We start from the raw sequence: 21,586 nt of genomic DNA on the forward strand, positions 1-21,586 counted from the left end.
GCAATGTATATGTATAAGATGGTGACAACTCCTCCAACCCCGCTAACCACCGATTCCTCTGGCCTCTGGGTGTAATTCAATATCTATATATATATACACGTTCGGATTGGTAGAGTATATTTGGGCATATATGACATAATCGGACAAAACACAAAGGAGGATAGCTTCTATAGAAAGCTAAATTGTGGGGCCCCTTCTGATTGATTCTGGGACCCACCTACATGTCACTTTGATCCCGTGGTCTCTTGTTGGTTTGTTGGACGTGGTTGAACGGCTGGTATCTGCTGAGGTTGTAGCAACAACGTTCCCTGACCGTTGGTGTAAAAATCATAAGGAATCCCCTGGCCATCCATTATGCTGCTTTTGGAGCAACCAGGTGGTCAAAAGCTTGTTTGGATATGTTTAGAATCGAAAACAATAATTTAAACGATCACCAAGGCTCCATTCGTATATGATATATCCATAAAGTTTTTCGTACAATTATATATCGGAAGCGTTACGTATCCATAATAAATTCAGTCATAATATGTAATTAAACAACGTAATGATGAAAGTCTATGTAATTAGACAACGTAATAATGAAATTCAATATAATTACATAATGTAATACTATTATAGCCGGTTATGGAAGAAATTGTTAGGGATATATAGAGTTTTCGATTATATTATTTGAACACGGTCTTTTATTACATTATTTCTGATTAACACAGTTGTTTCTGACTAACACAGTCTCTTATTACACTTTTCTGTATATAATTATATTGTTTTAAGTGTTACATATTTTTATATTTTCAAAAATAATGTAATTAAGAACGCTCAGGGTTAAATGCTATGATACGTAACGTTGTCGATTTATATTTGCGCAAAATATGTTATTTTATAAATTACCAAAAAAAGTTAGTTTATAAACTGTAAAATAAATTTTAGATGTTTGATGATATTTTTAAAATTAGCAGAGTTTATATTAGTTTAATATGCTAGCTAATTTATTTTAGGTTTTTGATTCGATATAAGAGTCATGAAACTTACAAATTAGTTCTAATTCTACCAAACGGGCTACAATACTCCACGACCAAGAAGATCAAATATTTGCTTTAGAGGAATATCAATCAAGTAGAATAAAATAGTAGGAGATTTAACGTTTATAATCATATATCGAATAATTCTAATTAGAAAAATTATCGAGCTTAGATAATAAATTTTATTTACCATTGTAAAATTGAACAGTGACGACAGGATGTAGATAAAAAAAATTCAGTAACTCAAGTTGACCCAATTGAAATTCAAAAAATAAAATTAAAAAACAATTTAAAAAGTTTGACCCACTTGAACATCAAAATGAATTAAGAGCAGGTGTGGAATTTTAAGAATAGATTAATATTTTCGATTTCTTGTGAGGTTGGTATTCTTATTCCTTAAGGTTGGTGATGAAAGCACCACAGCCACAGCCACTCCAAGTCAAGGAAAAATAAATAAAGAATTGAGAGACGAAAAATATATTTTTCCAGTTTGCTAGCTAGCTAGATTGCACAGCTACGCCACGCGTATACATATATTAACTTAGGTCATATATATATATATATATATAACTGAAAATTAATCATGTGTTTCGTAATAGATAAGAAAGGTTATATCTTTTAAACATAACTAATCTCACCGATAACAATATTGCAATAATTTAGTGATTTACTAAGAACATATATAATTTTAACATGACACCATGATTAAGATGTTGTACATTTTAAAACTAAAATAAAAAATAAAAAAACTAAACTTTATAGCTCATTAACAATGTTGGGATCAAATTTGGTATCATGCCCAATGCCCCAAGCAATTATCAGCCTAAACCCTCATGTGATAAAGGGGTGTACAAACTCAATTACGCTACTACAATTCAAGGCTCAAATATGCATCCAAGACCCGAAACTTCGCCTAGCGCCAAGCCCACTACAAACTTCTCATTCACAAGTTGGAAGACCGGATCTTTAGCAGAGCCTCGAGCCTCGAGCCACGAACCCAGCTTGTCCTTGATATGGTCAAGCATATAAATAATTAACGGAAACACTACACATCCATAAAGTTATATAAACATGTGACATGTCTATGTGGCTTCTTTAATAAAGTTTTTTTTTTTTTTTAAACTCTATGTGGCATGCCTATCTGGTTTGCCACCTAGATTATGTAAGTTTATGGATGGAAAAATTATGGACATATATCATTTTGGAATAATTAATGGGGACTATCACTTTAAGAAGGGACATTTACTCCAAACGCTCTCTCCCTCTACACAATTTTCGCCCTCAGCCTAGGTCCGCGACAGGATTATTAATGTTAACCTTCACCGAAGCACTCCTCATACAACACTCTCTGTCGTAATAATTACGATGGTCACGGTTACTGGTCGCCCCCATCGACACATTATCAAATGTAGACCCGACCGTCTACAAAGATAAGGAGCATTTGAATGATAAATAAAAATTTGAGTAAGACTAACCAATTAAATAGATAGAGATACCTAATCTTGTTGCACCTCTTGCAGGAGACCAGCCGGCTTTCATGGAAAGTTCCCGTCGGACCATTAGTTTGTAACTATTTACTGAATTCCAGGTAATATTGATTAATAAGACAACATCAAGAAACAAAGTAAACAAGTTAATAAATTTATTAATACAAATTATTGGATAAAAGATCTATGTTTGAATAATTTGAATCATGTCTCTATCTGTCTGATCATGTTCTTGGGAAGATTTGCACAATATAGAAGATTAATTATGGAAAGTGGACAAATGCAAAGACATGTTCAACACGTTAAAGAGTGTAATTGGTTTCAATTTTTTGATAATAAATTGAAGAGTAAACAAATAAGATTCTAATTTTAATTAGCTTCTGACATAATATTAAGCATTAACATCCCATGCAGACAAACAATGTAAGTACAAATTAAATGTATATATACTCAATACATTTTGTTTATTTAATGAAGATGAATTTTAAAGTGGAATAATTTTATAGAGAATTTTAAAAAAAAATTGATCAGGAAAGCATATATTGATATTACAAGACTGAATCTCATCATTGTAATATCTCATAATATATTCGACACTGTTCAATTAAAGAAGAAAAACAATATTCATATATTCGATGAGTCAAATACAGGGCTCTTCTTTGGTTTTAGGAGATTACCAGGAAATTGCTTTTTAAGATCATGAAGAGTATCACATATATCACATGCATACATACATTACATACATACATACATATACATATATATATATATATATATATATATATATATATATATATATATATATATAAATTTGTCTTGGAATTATTTTGTTTTTGAATGTGGATTATGACCCTTTAAGAATTGACTGCAAAATCTGAACTTTTTGGTAGGACTAGACTGACGACCTTGACTATATATCAAGTCAATGTTTTGTGTTGTCTACTTCTCTTAGTTATTTGTAATATTATTTTATATTTAATTTCAAGCAAGTGATTTAACATTGGAAAATAAATTAATAAAAATCTCTATATATACATTTTAATTATTATGTTATCTATCAATTAACTAATTATCAGTCAAACATTACCGGCGGCTTTAAGAAATAATTAAGAACCCTCCAATAATTATTTACAATGAAGAAAAGAATATTTATAGACACAAATTTGACAAGAAATATATCTGATCAAGATCTACTAGAAAGTACCTGCCCATTGTTGCTAGAAGTCAAAATCATCGAGTCAAACCTTAATTCAACCATAGTTAGAGTACCTGAAGCAATCAAAAGTTATATATGTGTGTACACACACACAGATATATATATATATATATATATAGTTTCAATTGACATCTACTTTGACTTAAATTTCATTGCAAACCTCTAATTTCACTCTCTCTGCAGGTTTTATCCACAAATTTGGTCATGAGAATCTTAAGTTGGTATACCTAAAAGACAATAATCAGGCCTAATCTTTCGGGGCTATTGATGCTTATTACAACAAAGCTATTGGAAAACATCTTAGGATAGCTACTTAATTAATTAATTAATAAACTCTAATTCTTAATTAAAAAAATTAATCACTCAAGTGCGCTAGTTAAGGCCTAACCCACTTGGTGCAATTAAACAATGCATGGTTGGATGTTATGCCATATATATATAATTAATCTATGAATTGAAATTCCATTCTCTTGACTAGCTAGCTTTGTTGTGGGTACGTGTGGTGGAGGGTCTAAAAGATTCTTGACTTCTTATTTTCTTTTCCAAAAGTTTGAATCTTTGAATGATCGATGAGAATATATTCACCTTTTATTAATCCGTCGTCGTCCTTTCAGGTGCTCTTGTCTTCTTCATCATCTTTCATTTCTTTTCTCTCTTTAATTTTCCTTGCTTCTTTAGCCCTGGAAAAGAAACACAATTGATATGGATCACACACATATCCATTAATGCCACCACTACTAATTGGATAGGAAAAGCTCTGGACAGAGGCATTGAGAAATAAATTACTCATATTATGTTCTTGGTGTGTGTGTATATATATATCATATTTGAAGAACTATTCAATTTCTCTGTTGGGTTAAAATGTTGATTAAATAAACATATATAAATACCATATAAGCAATAAGGAATATTGACAAACTGCATGTCGGGTTCGGTTTCATTAATGATGTACACCATAGATTGCCAAATAAGGTATGGTCTAGGAATATTAATAGCCGAAAATCCCATCAAACAGTTTTTCTTAATAGCAATCAATTCTTTGATCAACAATTAGCGCCCAACAAATATTACAGCACTCGCATTAGATTACCTAAATATGATTATTTCTCTATTTTAGAGAACAAATATAGAGAATGAATAAATAAAAAAAATATCCTACGGATTTTGTCTATGTAGAGAACTAGTCAAAAAAATTATTTGTAAATTAGAAAACAATAAGTATTTTATCTGTATTTTAGGGAATTTGTTAAAAGAAACTGATAAATATGATCTTAGAATTTTTAAAAATATATACAAGTATTTTTTTAACCCAAAAGTATATTATTGTTGTTTAATTATTTGAAGAAAACGCCATCTTTGTGTCATTGGTTGTACATTTACTTTCACAAATTCTTGGGGCATATGAATGGCCATATATATAAACAATACAACCATAATCTTTGAATACATATTCTCTATAGATTTAGATTCGAGACAAAAACCATTATTAATTACACTATCATACATGCCTTTTTTGCTACTTGCTTGCTTAGTGTTCACTAGTAAAAGCATGTAAATCGAAGATCTGGCTTCTTTTTCTTTTCATTTCTAAGCATATATATATATATATATCTCTTTGAATTTGTTCTTCTTTAACGTTTCCTTTTTTGGATACTAATTGGTTTTTAACTTGGTTGGTCCTAAAACCTCATTTTAGGTATCATAGATCTACACGAACAGGGGCATATGTACATGCTTTAACAACAATTGATGGACTAATAATAATCTGATGCCATGCAAATATTCTGATCAAGTGCTTTTTAAGATCTTAATTAATGCCACTTATTGATAAGGATTGTCATTACGGGAGAAAATAATTGGCTGTGTGTGCTGGAACAAGATCTTGGCCTACTACTTTGAAAAATATTTTTTTTTCCTAATTATGATTACATTTTTACTAATTAACTATAAGGGTTTGTTTGGTTCGCGGAATCTACCTTATCAAAAATAAGATGTTTAGTTGGTGGAATTTTTGAACCCCAATGAAAGTTGAATTCCTCTCAAATGAGGAATTTTCATTTTCTCCCAAAAAGATACTAATCATTGGAATTCTCACATATTTTTAATTAAATACTTACAATATTCTCTTGAAAAATACATAATTTAAAACTATAATTAGCATATAAAAGTGTATTTTAAATATATCATTTTTATATTAAGTATTTATTAATATTTCAATTATAATCTAAACATTATTTGATTGTGAGTTTTACTCTAACCAAATATGACCAACGAAACCAACTATGCCGAGAAAATAATATGACGTTATCCAAACTTTTGAAAGGAATGAAGATGCCAAAAAAATAACTTTCCCGACACTCTCTCCATTTTCATCTCCAAATCCATGAACCGAATGACCTCTAAGTATACTTGAAGTCTCTACATTTTTTTTCCCTATGCGACTTGCGCCTACACAGCTTCGTCCCACATATACCAGATGATTATCAGATGAGACACTAGTGGGTAGGTGAAGTGAAATAAAGTATAGTTACAATGTCAGTGGTGATGCTTGCAAAAAATGTCTACAAGTTGAAAAATGTCACATTCATACGAAATTACCAGGATGTGATCCATGTTGACTGAGAAGTCAGTCAACGGAAAATCAATAGGGTCAACTGGGAAAATCAACTTGCATAAATTTAATGTGATGTCGCTAAGTTGTCTGGGACTCTGGAGTGTTATTGGTAAGGTAGTCGGCTGTGGCATCTTTTGTTTTTTTAATCATATACACGAGTGACCCAGTGAAAATGAAGCTTTGATCTTTTGTACGCACTATACCGCATATAATATACATATACATATACATATACATATATATATATATATATGTATATATATTCTATAGTTTTTGGATGAGCTGGACAATTGTTGACAGCCAAGAGAACTTTTCTGGACAATTGTAGAGACCTTGGACCTTATGTATTTTGCTTGGGCTTCATGGGTTCAAGACACTGCATCGTATGGTCTGTTTATTTAAATATAATTTTTACTTGGTTAAATGCGCATAAAATGGATTTATTTAATGCATTAAACAATGTGTATATAATGTATTAGGAAATAATAAATACAGTCATGAACTCCACTTGGTTAAAGAAATACATGGACCTAGGAAAAAAACATTGTATTGTACATATAATGTTGTTACTTTTATTGATTAATTAATTAATACCTCGCTTAATTAATCTTTTTTTTTTCTTGATAGCAAGAGTATTATTTTATGGATGATATATTGTATAAGCTTAGCATCTAATATTGTCACTTGCTTGTTTGGCCCTCACTAAAAAGTTTGGAATTGGTCCTTTCTCATGCTTCAAGGGTTGCAAGGCTAGTGGCCTAGACATAACCAATAATATGTTAAGAGAGAGAACTGAAGTTAGCGATATGGTTATAGCAGGCACTTGCAGCCACAAAGGAATTTGTGGCGAATGGAGGAGAAGAAGACCAGGCCAGACTTATGGGCCACCAGACTCAACTCCCAATATTTGGGTGACCAGAAGAGAATACCAGACTGACCAATGACTAATTTATGGTATATTTGTCTTTGTTAATTTGTTATCGATGGAATTGCAGCTTAACCAAAAGTTTTGTACAGGCCCATTTTAGGTCCAATAAGTAGAGTAACTATTCTGGCCAGGCTTTCCTTCAAGGTTAACAGGCCCATGAAAACCTGGGCTGGTACATTCAGGGGCCTCTAATATAAGTCCATCAACATCACTTTGGAGAAGAAGCTTACGCCATAGGCATCCACTAGATAAAAGTGCAGAAAAAGTAGAAGGAATCAAAGGTTTCAATCACTTAAACCATTTCCTCAGGTGTGCAGATAAAACTCTGCAATGTCTTGTAGTAGTGGCAAGCATGTTTGCTATCGATGATCAAGGGAATTACTTTACACCCAGAACCGGCTTTCACAACAGCTCTGATACCAGACTTTCGATCTGTCCTTTTGCTTGTTCTATAGAGCATAGATTTAAATATGGAACAGAAACTGAATCATTTGAGGACATCAATTTTTTTATTTGATAGCACATTCATTAAACGTTTGAGCAGGGGGGCTGAAGTAGAATTTGCAGACCTGACAATATGCTAAACTCCAATGGAAGCTGTTAAACAAATCAACATAATATTCTCTTATTATATGATTGATTTCCAGTTTCCTTATCAAAGGATAATTGATACCCGTGTATCACTGATTGGTGATTAATTGTAACTTATATATTGCCTCCTTGAGAGAGAATAAACTACACACTTTCAATCAAACCTTTAACATGGTATCGGAGCCTTCCTTTAACCCTCGCCGTCCACTTCGTCTTCTCCATTCTTCTTAACCAAAACCACAACAGTCTGTAGTGTCTCAAGACAAGAGACATGACAGATGACAGTGGAGTACTTCCACTAACCATTCCAACTACCATGATGAGTGGTTCTAATGAAACAATCAGTAATCCAAACGGGTCTCTTGAATCCACCTACATGACTGCGTTCGGCTTCAGATTAGGTGATACAAACTTCAAAATCTGGTCGAGGATGATGGAGGTCTATGCAGCAAGCCAAAACAAGCTTGGGTATCTCACTGGTCATACAAAACCAGTTGACGAGAAGGACCTGGGCTATTTGCGATGGCGAACAGAGGATGCCCTTGTACGTGGATGGTTATTGAGGACCATGGAACAACACATACTTGGGTTGTTTATTGAACTTCCAATAGCAAAAGAGATATGGGATAGCGTCTCTCAGATGTTCTATGATGGTGAGGATGAATCTCAATACTATGAACTACGTTGTAAAGCAACAAGGACACGGCAAGCGGGCCGCCAGGTAAATCTCTATTTTGCAGAATTAAAGGGAGTCTGGCAGGAAATTGATAAGAGACGTCCCAACAAGATGGTGTGCGCTGCCGACATAAAAACCCGGAAAGAAGAGATCCAACAAGAACGAGTATATGATTTCCTTGCAGGACTAGATGATGGCTTTGACTCAATCCGGAGTGATCTTCTCCGGATGAAGCCAATCCCGAAGATTGAGGAGTGCTTTAATACAGTCCGACGAGAAGCACAAAGACAGATAACTATGCTTGGAGGTAAAGAAAGTAGTTCATCCATGGCCATGGTTACCAAGTCTTTTCCTAAAAACACCTCTCGGCCTCTACGTGACTCAGAAGAAGCCGAGAAGGACAAGCTTAAATGTAGCCACTGCCATGGAACTCGACATACTAAAGAAACCTGCTTTGAAATTCATGGGTACCCAGATTGGTTCCTCGAACGAAGAAAGCAAAATCGAGGGAAGGGTAACAAGCGAACAAATCCAGAAAAAAATAGCTCAGGAGTGGCAGCCATAGCAACCGGCCACTCAAATTCAACAGCTGTCGAGATAGATGGTCTCAATTCTGAATTATCTCTCCTCAGCATGATTTTCGAAGGAGATGACAACCGTGATACAGGTAATATGGGCACTGCCCTAACTATCTCTGCAGCCCGTGATACAGGATGGATTATTGACTCTGGTGCTACGGACCACATGACATATAATCCAGCTTTTTTGAATTCCACAATTCATCCTCCTCAAGATAGTATTATTACAGCAAGTGGCAGTGTTATCCCTGTCACTGCAGCGGGTTCTGTAGCCCTTACTCATACTCTTTCTCTACACAACTGCTTACTTGTACCTGCATTATCCAGTAATTTGTTGTCTGTAGGACAAGTAACTACTCAGTTAAATTGTGTTGTACTGATGTTTCCTACGTTTTGCTTACTCCAGGATATTCGGACTCAGGAGATCATTGGGCGTGGTACTAAACGGAGGGGGTTGTATTACGTGGAGGATATTACTTCAGGGCGTGTTTATCAAGTCCAAGGTAGTGATAATGCCGGTGTCAAAACCATCCAGCTCTGGCATAGAAGGTTGGGTCATGCATCCTTTGGATATTTACGAAAATTATTACCTAAGTTATTTCATAATATTTCAGAGTCTTCTTTAGATTGTAATATCTGCAAGTTGGCCAAGAGCCATCGTACTCATTATCCTATTAGTTTTAATAAACGAGTTATTCCGTTTGAATTAATTCACTCTGATGTGTGGGGACCGTCACCAGTTACTACTTTGTCTGGAATTCGGTGGTTTATCACCTTTGTGGATGATTGCACTAGGATGACTTGGATCTATACGATGAAAAATAAGAGCGATGTCAGTGGCATATTCAAAGCTTTCTATTACATGGTTCAAAACCAATATTCACTCCCCATCAAGGTGCTTCGTTCCGATACTGGTGGTGAGTATATAAATTGCGACCTTGTTAATTTTTTCCAGGATAAAGGCATTCTTCATGAGACTACATGCCCTCAAACCCCACAGCAAAACGGGATTGCTGAACGAAAAAATCGGCATATCCTTGAAACCACACGAGCATTGTTGATTGGTGCAAGTGTTCCCCAAACATATTGGAGTTATGCTGTCACCTACGCAGTCTACCTGATGAATCGGATGCCTTCTAAAGTTCTAGATTTTCGAACTCCTTTGGCAACATTGGCTGATCATGTCTCTATTTGCTCTTCTTTAACTTTAGAACCTCGGGTTTTTGGTTGCGTTGCTTATGTGCACTTACCCAAGAATCAACGAAGTAAACTAGATCCTTGTGCAGTGCGGTGTGTATTTCTTGGATTTAGTCCCCAACAGAAGGGGTACCGCTGCTATCATCCTTCCTCTCGTCACATGTATGTCTCAATGGATGTTACGTTCTCCGAGGATTCATTATTTTTTCCTCCTACCCGAACCAACCATGATCCTCAGGGGGAACCTAAATGTAATGATGAGGGTTATGGTCAGTTCGGTACAGTGTTAGAAGAACCCCCAACTGAGATTGAAGCCAAAAGTGAAGCTGGGGAACTTGTTACAGCCGAGAGTGAGATTGAAGCAGTGACCGTGCCTGACGTAGTGCATGAAACTGAGACTGTAGCATCAGAGAATCTGCATGCAGTGCCGTGTGTAGTAGATGAAGCACAAGAAACCCCTCCTCCAGTATCACCTCCAAGATCTGCTGGTCCTACCAATATCCCGGAGGTAAGTATCCCAGACCCTGAATCTTGTTACAATTGTGGTCCTGTAGAAAGTTCATATGCGTTACCTCCTCGAAAAAATCGTGGGAAACCACCTGAGAGGTATTCTCCGGAGGAGAAAATAAAGTATTCCATTACAAACTATGTATCTACTCACCGGTTACCACCATTGTATTGTGCTTTAGTTCACCAGATTGATGCAATAAAAATTCCTACAAGGGTGGAAGAAGCTTTACAAGACCCACGATGGACTGCAGCAATGAGAGTAGAGATGGAGGCCTTAATGAATAATAGAACTTGGAGTGTAGTTTCTTTTCCTTCGGGTAAGAAAGCTGTAGGTTGCAAATGGGTGTTCACAGTTAAACACAAAGCAGATGGGTCAGTTGATCGGTTCAAAGCTAGACTGGTAGCTAAGGGCTACACACAGACTTTCGGAGTCGATTATCAGGAAACTTTTGCTCCTGTTGCAAAAATGAATACTATTCGAGTTTTATTGTCTTTGGCTGCTAATTTTGATTGGCCTCTTAAACAGTTTGATGTAAAAAATGCCTTCCTACATGGAGACCTACAAGAAGAAGTGTACATCGATTTTCCACCAGGATTCGATGTTCCTGATTCAAAAGGAAAAGCTTGCAGGCTTCATAAGGCGTTATATGGCCTCAAACAATCACCCAGAGCGTGGTTTGGGAGGTTTACACAAGCTATGAAGAAATATGGATATCGGCAAGGAAACTCAGACCATACACTATTCATCAAACATAATGGTAAGAAAGTAACCTTGCTTATCATATATGTTGATGATATGATCGTCACAGGAGATGATGTACAAGAAATTGAGAGATTGCAAAAGCACCTTTCGTCAGAGTTTGAGATGAAAGATTTAGGAGGACTTAAGTACTTCTTGGGTATTGAAGTTGCACGCTCTCCGAAGGGAATTTGTTTATCACAACGGAAGTATGTTTTGGACCTTCTGTCCGAAACTGGTATGCTTGCATGCAAGCCGGCTGATACTCCAATTGTGCAAAATCATCATCTGGGTATTTATGAGGATCAAATTCCTACAAACAAAGAAAGATATCAGAAGTTGGTAGGAAAGTTGATCTATTTATCATTGACGAGACCCGATATTGCCTATGCGGTAAGTGTTGTCAGTCAGTTCATGCATGCACCAAGCGAAGATCACATGGAAGCAGTTACTCGTATTCTGAGTTATTTGAAGGGAAGCCCGGGCAAAGGATTATGTTTCCGCAAACATGGTCATATGAAAGTAGAAGGGTACACGGATGCAGATTGGAGTTTCCGAAAGCATGGTCATGTGAAAGTAGAAGGGTACACGGATGCAGACTGGGCTGGTAACATTGTTAATCTGCGGTCTACGTCTGGTTACTTTACATTCGTGGCAGGTAACCTGGTGACATGGAGAAGCAAAAAGCAGAATGTGGTGGCCCGATCCTCTGCAGAAGCCGAGTATAGGGGGATGGCGCAAGGGATTTGTGAACTTTTGTGGATTAGGATTTTGCTCACTGAAATTGGGTTCAAGCCAAAAGAACCAATGCACTTATATTGTGACAATCAAGCAGCGAGTGAGATAGCAGATAATCCAGTACAACATGACCGTACTAAACATGTTGAGGTAGATCGACACTTCATCAAGGAGAAACTAGAAGATAAGTTGGTGGAGGTTCCATTCGTAAAATCAGATCAACAATTAGCAGATGTTTTAACTCATGCCGTATTTACAAGGGTATTTCATGACTCATTGGACAAGTTGGGCTTAGTAGATATCTACGCACCAACTTGAGAGGGGGTGTTAAACAAGTCAACATAATATTCTCTTATTATATGATTGATTTCCAGTTTCCTTATCAAAGGATAATTGATACCCGTGTATCACTGATTGGTGATTAATTGTAACTTATATATTGCCTCCTTGAGAGAGAATAAACTACACACTTTCAATCAAACCTTTAACAGAAGCATGGTTTGTTAAAATCCGCTGGCCTTAAACTGAATCCTCTGTATTCATACATCCAAGTGGATGTATATATACATCTGGTGGCTTTTTCGTATGAAGATTCCAAGTATACACTCCCACATGACGCTAGCTAAAATCATCAAAACAACATAATGTTACCAATGGTAAAGTTGAGTATCATTAGGGTAAATATACACTGGAAAGTAAACCAGTGCCAGTAACATGCACAAAAGAAAAGATAAAACAAATCAATTGACCAAACAGATGACTTGTTTCTGAAGCCAATTGAGATGGATAACTATGTTTCTGAAGCCATATGATAGCTCTCATTAAATCACAATACAAGAAGTAAAAATGTAAAATATATCCACATCCATCAACCTGAAAAGTGAAATCAAAACGTCTAATGAGAAGGCCTGCACTACTTCTATTGCATTTACTAATCTAGATCACTAGATGATAAGCATCCCTTCTCATCTTAATTTGCAATCAAAAATGAAAAAACAAACAGGGTTCAAAGATTTAAAGGAAAAAAAAAATGATACAGAGAAAGATATTGAAACAGAGGGATCCACACATTCACCTTCAAAACAGAACAAGAGAAGAATTTCTTTCTGAAAACTCAAGTGTATTTCATAAAAGATAACCAACAATAGTAAGATGTTTTGCGGCTGCAAATAGCCTTAATACAACTAACCCTAGGGCAAACAAAGGAAAAGACACATATAGCCTTAACTAAATAGTAATGTGGTAAAATTAAACCTTTAATAGACAATAAACTGACTTGCACCACATAGCAAAACAATAAGTGACAAATCAGGTTCTCCTCTCAAGCTTCTTCTTCCCTTGAGCAACCAGCTGATCCTCAAATTTTCTAGTCATATGATCTACATCAAAAAAGGAGTGAAATTGGATTGAAATTGTCTAAAGTAACTCTGAGCATATAGCCAACGGAGCCTAATTGAACTATTTGTACTACAAGACTGTTTCATTTCCCTTTCTAGAATCTACCTTGAACTATTTGAAAGCCTAATAATTACACACCCTCTTGTCAGTCACATACTTATCTTTTGTAGTTTTCGCAGTTCTGTTTTTGGTAATTGATATTTAGAAAGTACTCTGTACTGGGAATGGAGAACAAATAAATATTCAAAAAAGAGAGAGTTCGCTGTAGCTTCTACTACATTTTTTGTTTCCTAGTCTCCAGTTGTTTCTATCTGCGTCACATGTATTGTGTCTCATGTCCTGGTATAGTAGTGCAAAAAGCCAAAATTTGATGCTTTGCAGTTGATTTCTGATGACATATTAAAGAGCATATAAATGAAGTGACTAATTCATAACTAGTAAAGAATAAAACAGAGTCTAGGCTTTATTATGAAGCACAAAATCTAACAGTCTAAAATTATAGCAGAATGACAAGATGTTCATTGAAGTGAAGTTGGTTTTTGAAGGGAACGTTGTGGGAGGGAGTGAGTTTCAGGATCCTAATTCGCACTGTGTCATAATCCTTGCACTTTCGGGGTTAAAAACAGGGGATTTCTGGCCGTTGTTAGCAGAGGATTCAAGCAAGTGAATCCACATTTTCATCTCTTCCAGTTGTCTGAACATCATATGCTGAAAATCTCTGATCAGTGGATCCCTCATAACCCAGAAAAGTAATTTTCCATTGGTTTCGTGGTTCACTCCAAAATGTTTGTCCCTAGATGTTGGCCCTCTTAGCAGTCAGAACTTATCAAGGAAATTTTATTTTCTTCAACATCTTATTTACATTCAAGACCAGAAATCCCACCATTGATAACCACTACTAGATTGGTCAAACAGATTATCAGATTCAAGACTACCCCAATCTTCTGGTGATGTCAATGGATTCCTATTACCAGCTGGTTCTACCATACTCATAAGGTTTGGTTCATCGTCTAATCCAAAGTACTCTGTTTTTATGCTGCCATCATCATCTGAATGTACTCCTAGTCCATGTTCTGATATTTCCATTGACAAGCTCGGCTTCACTTCCGATTCGCGCTTGCTGAAGTCGCCATTCTCCAATTCCCCTTCATTGCTTCTCGGTGCCCCTTCACTTCGCCTGCAACACTCCCTCTCTTCTTCTGACTTTTGAACCATATCCTTCAGTCTCTGCAACTGCAAATAACAACTCCATATTTAATACATATATCTGTAATTGTATTAAATTCTTACTCATAACTAAACAAAAAGTTTTCAAAGGTGGGTAAGAATTCTTCAAGTACCTGTAAAACCAAACCCTGCGTCTCTATCTTTAGAGTCTCGAATCGTGAAGCGAGGCTGTTGTAATTAGCTCTTAATATGGTGTAGTCTCGCTCAAGCTGCTTGGACTTCCATCTCGCTCTCTTGTTCTGAAACCAAATCGCAACCTGACGAGGCTGCAACCCAAGTTCCCTCGCAAATTGCAACTTCTTTTTGGGTTCAAGTCTAGTCTCTGTTTCAAACATGGACTCTAATGACTCGATCTGCTCATCACTAAATCTCCCCTTGTTGTTCTTGCTGCTCTTTTTCTTTCTCAGTGTGTTCATGAGGCTAAAAGATTCCGAAGAAGGAGAATATTCTTCTTCTTCTTCCCCAAGCATTCTGGTAACAGCTATGTCAATTGTGTTTTCTGGGCTGTGTGTCATAGTTTTGAGGCTATATAAACAGGGTTTGTGTGAATTTATATCTCAAGTGTGTGGTGGGGGGTGGGTGAATTAATTGTTGAAGTCGGTTTTAGTGCTGAAGAAGATTCTAATCTTTTTTTCCTGGGAAATTAATGGTCTTTGTCTTATCAATTATCGATTAATTTTAGAGCTAAAACTTAAACTATGGAGCCGGCTTAGCTTTAATTAGTTGATTATTGTTGTCTTAGTTTTTGTAATGTTGTTGGTGGTACCACACACTTAAAAATGTATTCGAATGGTCGCCATCTGCATCTTAACTTCATCCTAGCCTTGTTGTTTATAGTGTCGGCGGCGTGAATCACGTTCTCCATGAAGCATTAAGGAAGTTTTCCAAGAGCTTTTTTTCTTTTTCTTTTTCTTTTTCTTTTATTGACAAGGAGCTTTATGTATGACTCTATGAGTTTAGGAAGAATCAAATAGACATTAAAATAATAAAAAAATTTACTAACATTATACATAAAAGCTTCCGAGTTAGTTTAAAAATTACATTATTAAGAAGCTTGTTAAGAGCTCCCAAGTAAACTCGAACACGATAATCTTATCTTATCATCAGGTGAGAAATTTGTGTACAAGCGGGCTTAAGTTTAAGCCAATAAATAATATACAAACAACAAATTTATACAGTGTCTTTCTCGATTTAAATACAAGGTTACCCGATCATCTAAGATAGTGTGATTTATTTCAGTCAAATCCTCGGCTAAGCCACTCATTTAGTCGACTCGAGCCATATGAGACTTAGTCGGCCGAGCCACTCATCAACGTCCCCAACTTTGGTTGTTGGTGAATTTCGATTTTTGTAAAAATCCCATTATTTGATAAAAGAATTTCAAAGAAATTCGGAAAATATTTTTGGAACCAATAAGAATAGTGGCTCGCGAACAATTACTTGTCACCTGTCACACGTCTCCCAACGATATGTTGCCACCTGTACACGGCTCCAAACTATGCATTCCCATTTCGTCTTCGTTTTTCTTTGGATCTTACATCATGACGTGGCACGAAAGTTGCGGTTGTGCCTACGGTTGCTCAAGTATCGTACCTAATCCAGAGTTGTGTGGGGACAAGCTTTGAATTTTTACCTGTGTATGAATAGTTTGAACTTGGATCTCTCTGTTAGAACAATTTAACACCAACCAACTCAGCCATCTATGAGTGATCAATAGATCTAATATTTATATGTAAATTATTGGAATTCTGGATCCTACATCTCTACATTGGTATGATATTGTTTGTTTTAAACTTATTCCCGTATGGATTTGTTCATGATTTTTTACTCAAAAATCTCATACCAATGGAGATATTATTCATACTTATAAACCGACAGCCTTTCCCATATTTAATCGATGTGAGATTTTTAATTTGCACCTAACATAAAGTTGGTGGGTTTGGCGCTTCTCCTAGCGAGTTCGATGGCTTTTTCGCACCCTTAAGAGTGGCGTTGGTTTTGGTAGATAGAACATCGGCCGAGTAAAACGACGTGGTTTCAGGTTGTTTGTCACTACATGTCACGTCATTGCATTCAGACATGATTATCTTATCACTACAAAACTTCACCGGCTACATCGAAGATGATTATCCGTCCAAATTTTGTGAAATTTCAACACACAAAAAAAATAATTTCCATAACAATTAATATATATATATATATATATATATATATATATCTAATAAGCGAGGAGCACATTGAGCATTGAATACGATGGACGAACGAAAGTAAGGGATCTAGTAGTATTAATATAGTGCGTGAGGTGACGAGACATGTAAAATACGATTAGTATTCTTCATGTGGTTTAATATAGTGTTGTTATTGGACTAACATGTTTTTCAACTTAATTAGTAGTAAATATCGTGCCAACAGTTGTAAGGTTAGGATTATAGTTGTCTAATTAATCCTCCTAGGTGGACCCAACCATTCAACCGACCTAGTCTAGGAGGATATATACGTAATGAATATTCATTCACACTTTAAAAAATCTTGATGAAAATAAAAACTATCCAGCTCATCTTCTTTTTCTTTCTTCCTTGTCTTGTCTCGCTTAAGACAAGAAAGATAAACTTGAAATTACAAGTGATAGAGACTAGAGAGAGCTGTTTGTGACAGTTTTTTTTATCTGTATTAGGCGGGCTGGCGAGGGTATGGCTATTCGTAGTTCTTTCGTATGGGCAAGTGTGGAAACAATGAACCTATCTGATAGATAAAAGGCAAGCTGCAAAGTTAGATGTTGAGAGATGGTGGACAAATGGTTGGAGCAAGTAAGCAGTTTTAGTCCACAACTGCAGAAAAAAGAGTAGAGAGAGAGAGAGAGAGAGAGAATGAATCGGCTACGTTGTTGTAGAATGAATGGAATGGTGTACTGTGTTGACCTGGTCGTATCCAATTGGGTCAACTTCTAAATATATAGCATGTGAAAACTGGATTGAATTGAAGTCGCATTCATTTCCTAATCTTGTGGGGGTCACTGGACATGACTTGGGGTATTTACCAGTAATCTAATCTTGTGTCTGCTCAGCCCTTATCGGTGTACTAAGATGCGGTGCTGGCTGAACAGAGTGACAGTTTGATCGACTGGGCTGAGTTTGGACACGTCGAAGTCTTTTAAGAATGACTCAGCTTTTCATTTTTGGGCTCAAGTGATCAGGAGGCCCACATATATTAATAACCATTGATAAGTGAACAAACAAAAATCTAACGAAAAAGATAAACGTCTAGCAATTGAGATTTCAGTTATCCTTGTTGATGAGGTGTATGAATGAAATTAAAATATATGTAATGAGCTCCACATGTATTTTAAAATGTTATCCATACATCTAGACAACTGAGATCAGATTGACAAGTTGCTTAGACGTCTAGCACTTCCTCCTAGATACATAGCTCTCTCTTATTCGCTTCAAAACAAGCTAAAGAGTTTGATAAATTAAAACAGAGTTGAGTTGGGCAAAGCCCAACCAATCGTATGTCAAGCCTAAACTTGTACAATAACTCAATAAGAAGCTTGCGCTGGGCTTCTTAGAGAAGTATTGAAGGCCCAGTTTGGAAGGCCTGGTTGGGTGCTTGTTCATTGGTCAAGTCATGGACCAAAGATGGAATATGGAAGGTAGTATGTGTAAGGGACACTCAATTACCAAAAGAGGAAAGACTCATAAATTGTGGCAGTCACTGTGCTGCAGGTGACGTAGAAATTTTTTGAAGGAAATTAGGCAAAGTGAACGCTAATGCAATCCCATAGCGTAAGCTTTGTGTTTTGACCTTAAAATAGTACGTACGTAGAGATGATGATAAGTATTCATGGCCGACATGGATGATCTGGATATTCTCCAAAATAAATAAAAAACAAACAGAAGAGGACTGTATAATATATATGTGTGTGTGTGTGTGTAGTTATCACTTTCACTAATTACAATGCTACGGATATAATTAAAGTAATTTAGGTCTAGAAATAAAACGATTGTCAAACAAAAGACAGCGAATGCTTACCCAATATTTGTAAGAACCCAATGCGTTTGTGTACGTTTGAGTAATTTTATTTTCCTTGATTGAGACACCAAATTGACTTATTTGAGAGGCTAAAAGCAGATCAAAAAACTGCATTAACCTTTCCTTCTTTTCAACTGCTCCCCTTTTTAATTTTATTTTTTTCATGTGAGTGGCGGGTAGTATCTGAGGAACAGAGAGAGAGAGAGAGAGAGAGAGAGAGAGAGAGAGAGAGAGAGAGAGAGAGCACTTGACGTTGCATATGAAGAGAGCCACAAGGTCACAGCATGGAGAAGGCAGGATGGTTTGTCTTTAAATAATATTGAATGATTTAAGGGTTTTTTTTTAATTTAGATTGATTTAATAATTTATGATTATATTATAATTGAGGTAATTGAGATTGAGACAATTAAAAGATTTGACATTTACGTGTTGTTAGTGTCAGTCCACAGATTTCAATAACTTGAAAAACGTTAGAAATGTATGGTCGTCTCCGTTTGTCACTTTGATGTGTGTACAGACAAGTAATACGATAAAGTCTTTGCTTCTGAAAGGACAATATATATAGCAATATAGCTATAATTGCTTGCCATGGCCAGCACATCTTCCGGGCACTCCCTCACACACTGACACACACAGACAAGAACAAGAGAGAATGAGCCACATTTGTCATTTGTATTTCAAATTTCTTTACAGATTAAGTTAATAGTATTTGACTGATGGAAAATATATAAAACAAAAAAAAAGGAAAAAATATGGTATAGAGTCAAAATGTTGACCAAGGCAAAGAATAGCAAAGAAGTTGACGAGGGGTAAAAAGTAAAAAAGAGAAAAACAAAAGTGAAATGGGCAGCGTGGACCCCGCTCCTAGTCCTGGAGCTGATCAGTCGGTCGTCCCCTCGAAATTCTCGCCCTCTGCTGAAAGTTACACGACAGACGAGGCCCTCTCTTTTTTATGAATAATAATAGTATTTTCTTTAAAAAAATTAACATTGATTTTTGTGAAAGTAATTGTGTTTTTTAAATAGGGTAAATAATAATTAAGTGATGGGTTTTCCTTCCATTATTGGGCAACGCAAAAACTCAACCACTCCTCTGACTCATTTCTATTACCCTCATCACTTTTTGATTCCATTTTTTACCTTCAATTATTAAAACCATCATTACATTCCAATAATTAATAATGTAGTAATCACATTTTATTTTACTGTTCATGAGCATGGGGAGGTCTCAGCTATTCTCACAGTGAATGTTAGTACTGCTAGGTGTGTTACCATCATCATTTATCACTGGTGACGTGGCCAATCAAACGGTTGAAATAGATAGAGAAGAGACTAGAGTGAGAGGGAGTGTGCATGGAGTGGGGTGGGGTGATCATCTCTGCAGGCAGGCGGCAGCTATGTATTTGTCTTTTTATTCAACGTTAGTTATGCGGGTTTTGGAATTTAATATAAGTAACTCCCCAACTCCACCATCTTTCCATTCATCCTTTCACAATCACACAAAAAGGAATCCCCCTTGAAGAAAGGCGATACTCTTGGGGGATAAAAACAGATCGATTGAGAAGCTTCAACACACACAATATCTTTGGTATCAAGAGAGAGCTTTTGTTTTGAGGGGAATGTTGTCTGGCTCGAGGACACTTATTTTCGATTTAGATTTGATGATGGGTTATTAATTGTCGTCGGACCAGGCTTCATTCCCCCCAATTATTTGCTCGTGCTGGATCAAGGGGATCGATGGATGTGCATGAAGAGGCTAGGGTTTGCTTTCTTCATTTCCATCTTTTCTTTATGTTTTGGTTATATTTCTAGAAATAAATATGTGGTGGCTCTGATTTCAATTGTTTTTTTGTGGGTAATTAAGGTTGTTAGGTAGTTATTGTGCAGATTGGTGTCATGATGAAGTATTTGACTAGGTTTTTGGGTAAAAAGAGTTTCATGATGACATACTTTCTGATATCTGTTTTGTGTTTTCTGATGGTATTATGATGGTCGCCTTTTGAGGTTCATCATTAGGTAGATTCTTTCTCATGATGCTTTTCCAGTATATGGAGATCTGTCTGTTTCAGATCTGGTCTTCTTCTCTCTCTCTTTTAGGGTTTCAGACTCCTCCAGAGATTCTGGATTAATCCAAATCATTTTTGTTCAAAATAAATCATTAAAGGATTTGATTTATTCTTGTAGATAATGGAAATCCCAACTTCCAAAATTATGTCTTTGTTACATTTTTCTTAGAATTTTGTGTTCCCAACTACTTTATATGATTGATAAGGGGAAAAATATTTGCTACTGGTGGTGAAAAAGTAAAGTAATGCTTTGTAATCTCTCTTTCTCTGTGTTATCTTCTTTAATTTGCTTCTAAATTACATTGTTCTTCATATATCAAAACCTATATCCGTTAATGAGATTACAATCATACTTGGTCTGAACATACAAGCACACACACATGCCGGCTTCTATACTTAATTAGTGGTACAATAGTTGGGGTTTTTGATGCTATTAAGTTAAACACAAGACATGGAAGAAATATTTGTATATAGCTGTGAATGCAAGTCATTGTACTGATTTTAGGTTTGGATATTTGTGATTCTTCACTGAGATTTGAGACCCACTAGTATTGTTCCTTTTTGAAAATATAAT

General features: G+C 35.9%; 1 protein-coding gene across 1 annotated transcript; it reads right to left on the minus strand.

The window, feature by feature from the left end:
* Positions 1 to 14,102: 14,102 nt before the first annotated feature.
* Positions 14,103 to 15,448, minus strand: LOC119983664 (homeobox-leucine zipper protein ATHB-12-like). The gene is made up of 2 exons (XM_038827359.1): positions 15,032 to 15,448; positions 14,103 to 14,924 (listed from the first exon to the last, which is right to left on the minus strand). The coding sequence occupies exons 1-2, from the start codon at positions 15,431 to 15,433 to the stop codon at positions 14,556 to 14,558; spliced, it is 771 nt and encodes a 256-aa protein (XP_038683287.1). The 5' UTR covers positions 15,434 to 15,448; the 3' UTR covers positions 14,103 to 14,555.
* Positions 15,449 to 21,586: the final 6,138 nt, after the last annotated feature.

Source organism: Tripterygium wilfordii, chromosome 18, assembly GCF_013401445.1.
Source record: "Tripterygium wilfordii isolate XIE 37 chromosome 18, ASM1340144v1, whole genome shotgun sequence".
NCBI classification, from domain to species: Eukaryota; Viridiplantae; Streptophyta; class Magnoliopsida; order Celastrales; family Celastraceae; genus Tripterygium; species Tripterygium wilfordii.

Coding starts and splice junctions, on each gene's coding strand:
- LOC119983664 (XM_038827359.1), bottom strand. CDS start 15,433: ATGACACACAGCCCAGAAAACACAATTGACATAGCTGTTACCAGAATG. Junction 14,925..15,031: donor CGCAGGGTTTGGTTTTACAG/GTACTTGAAGAA, acceptor TGTTATTTGCAG/TTGCAGAGACTGAAGGATAT.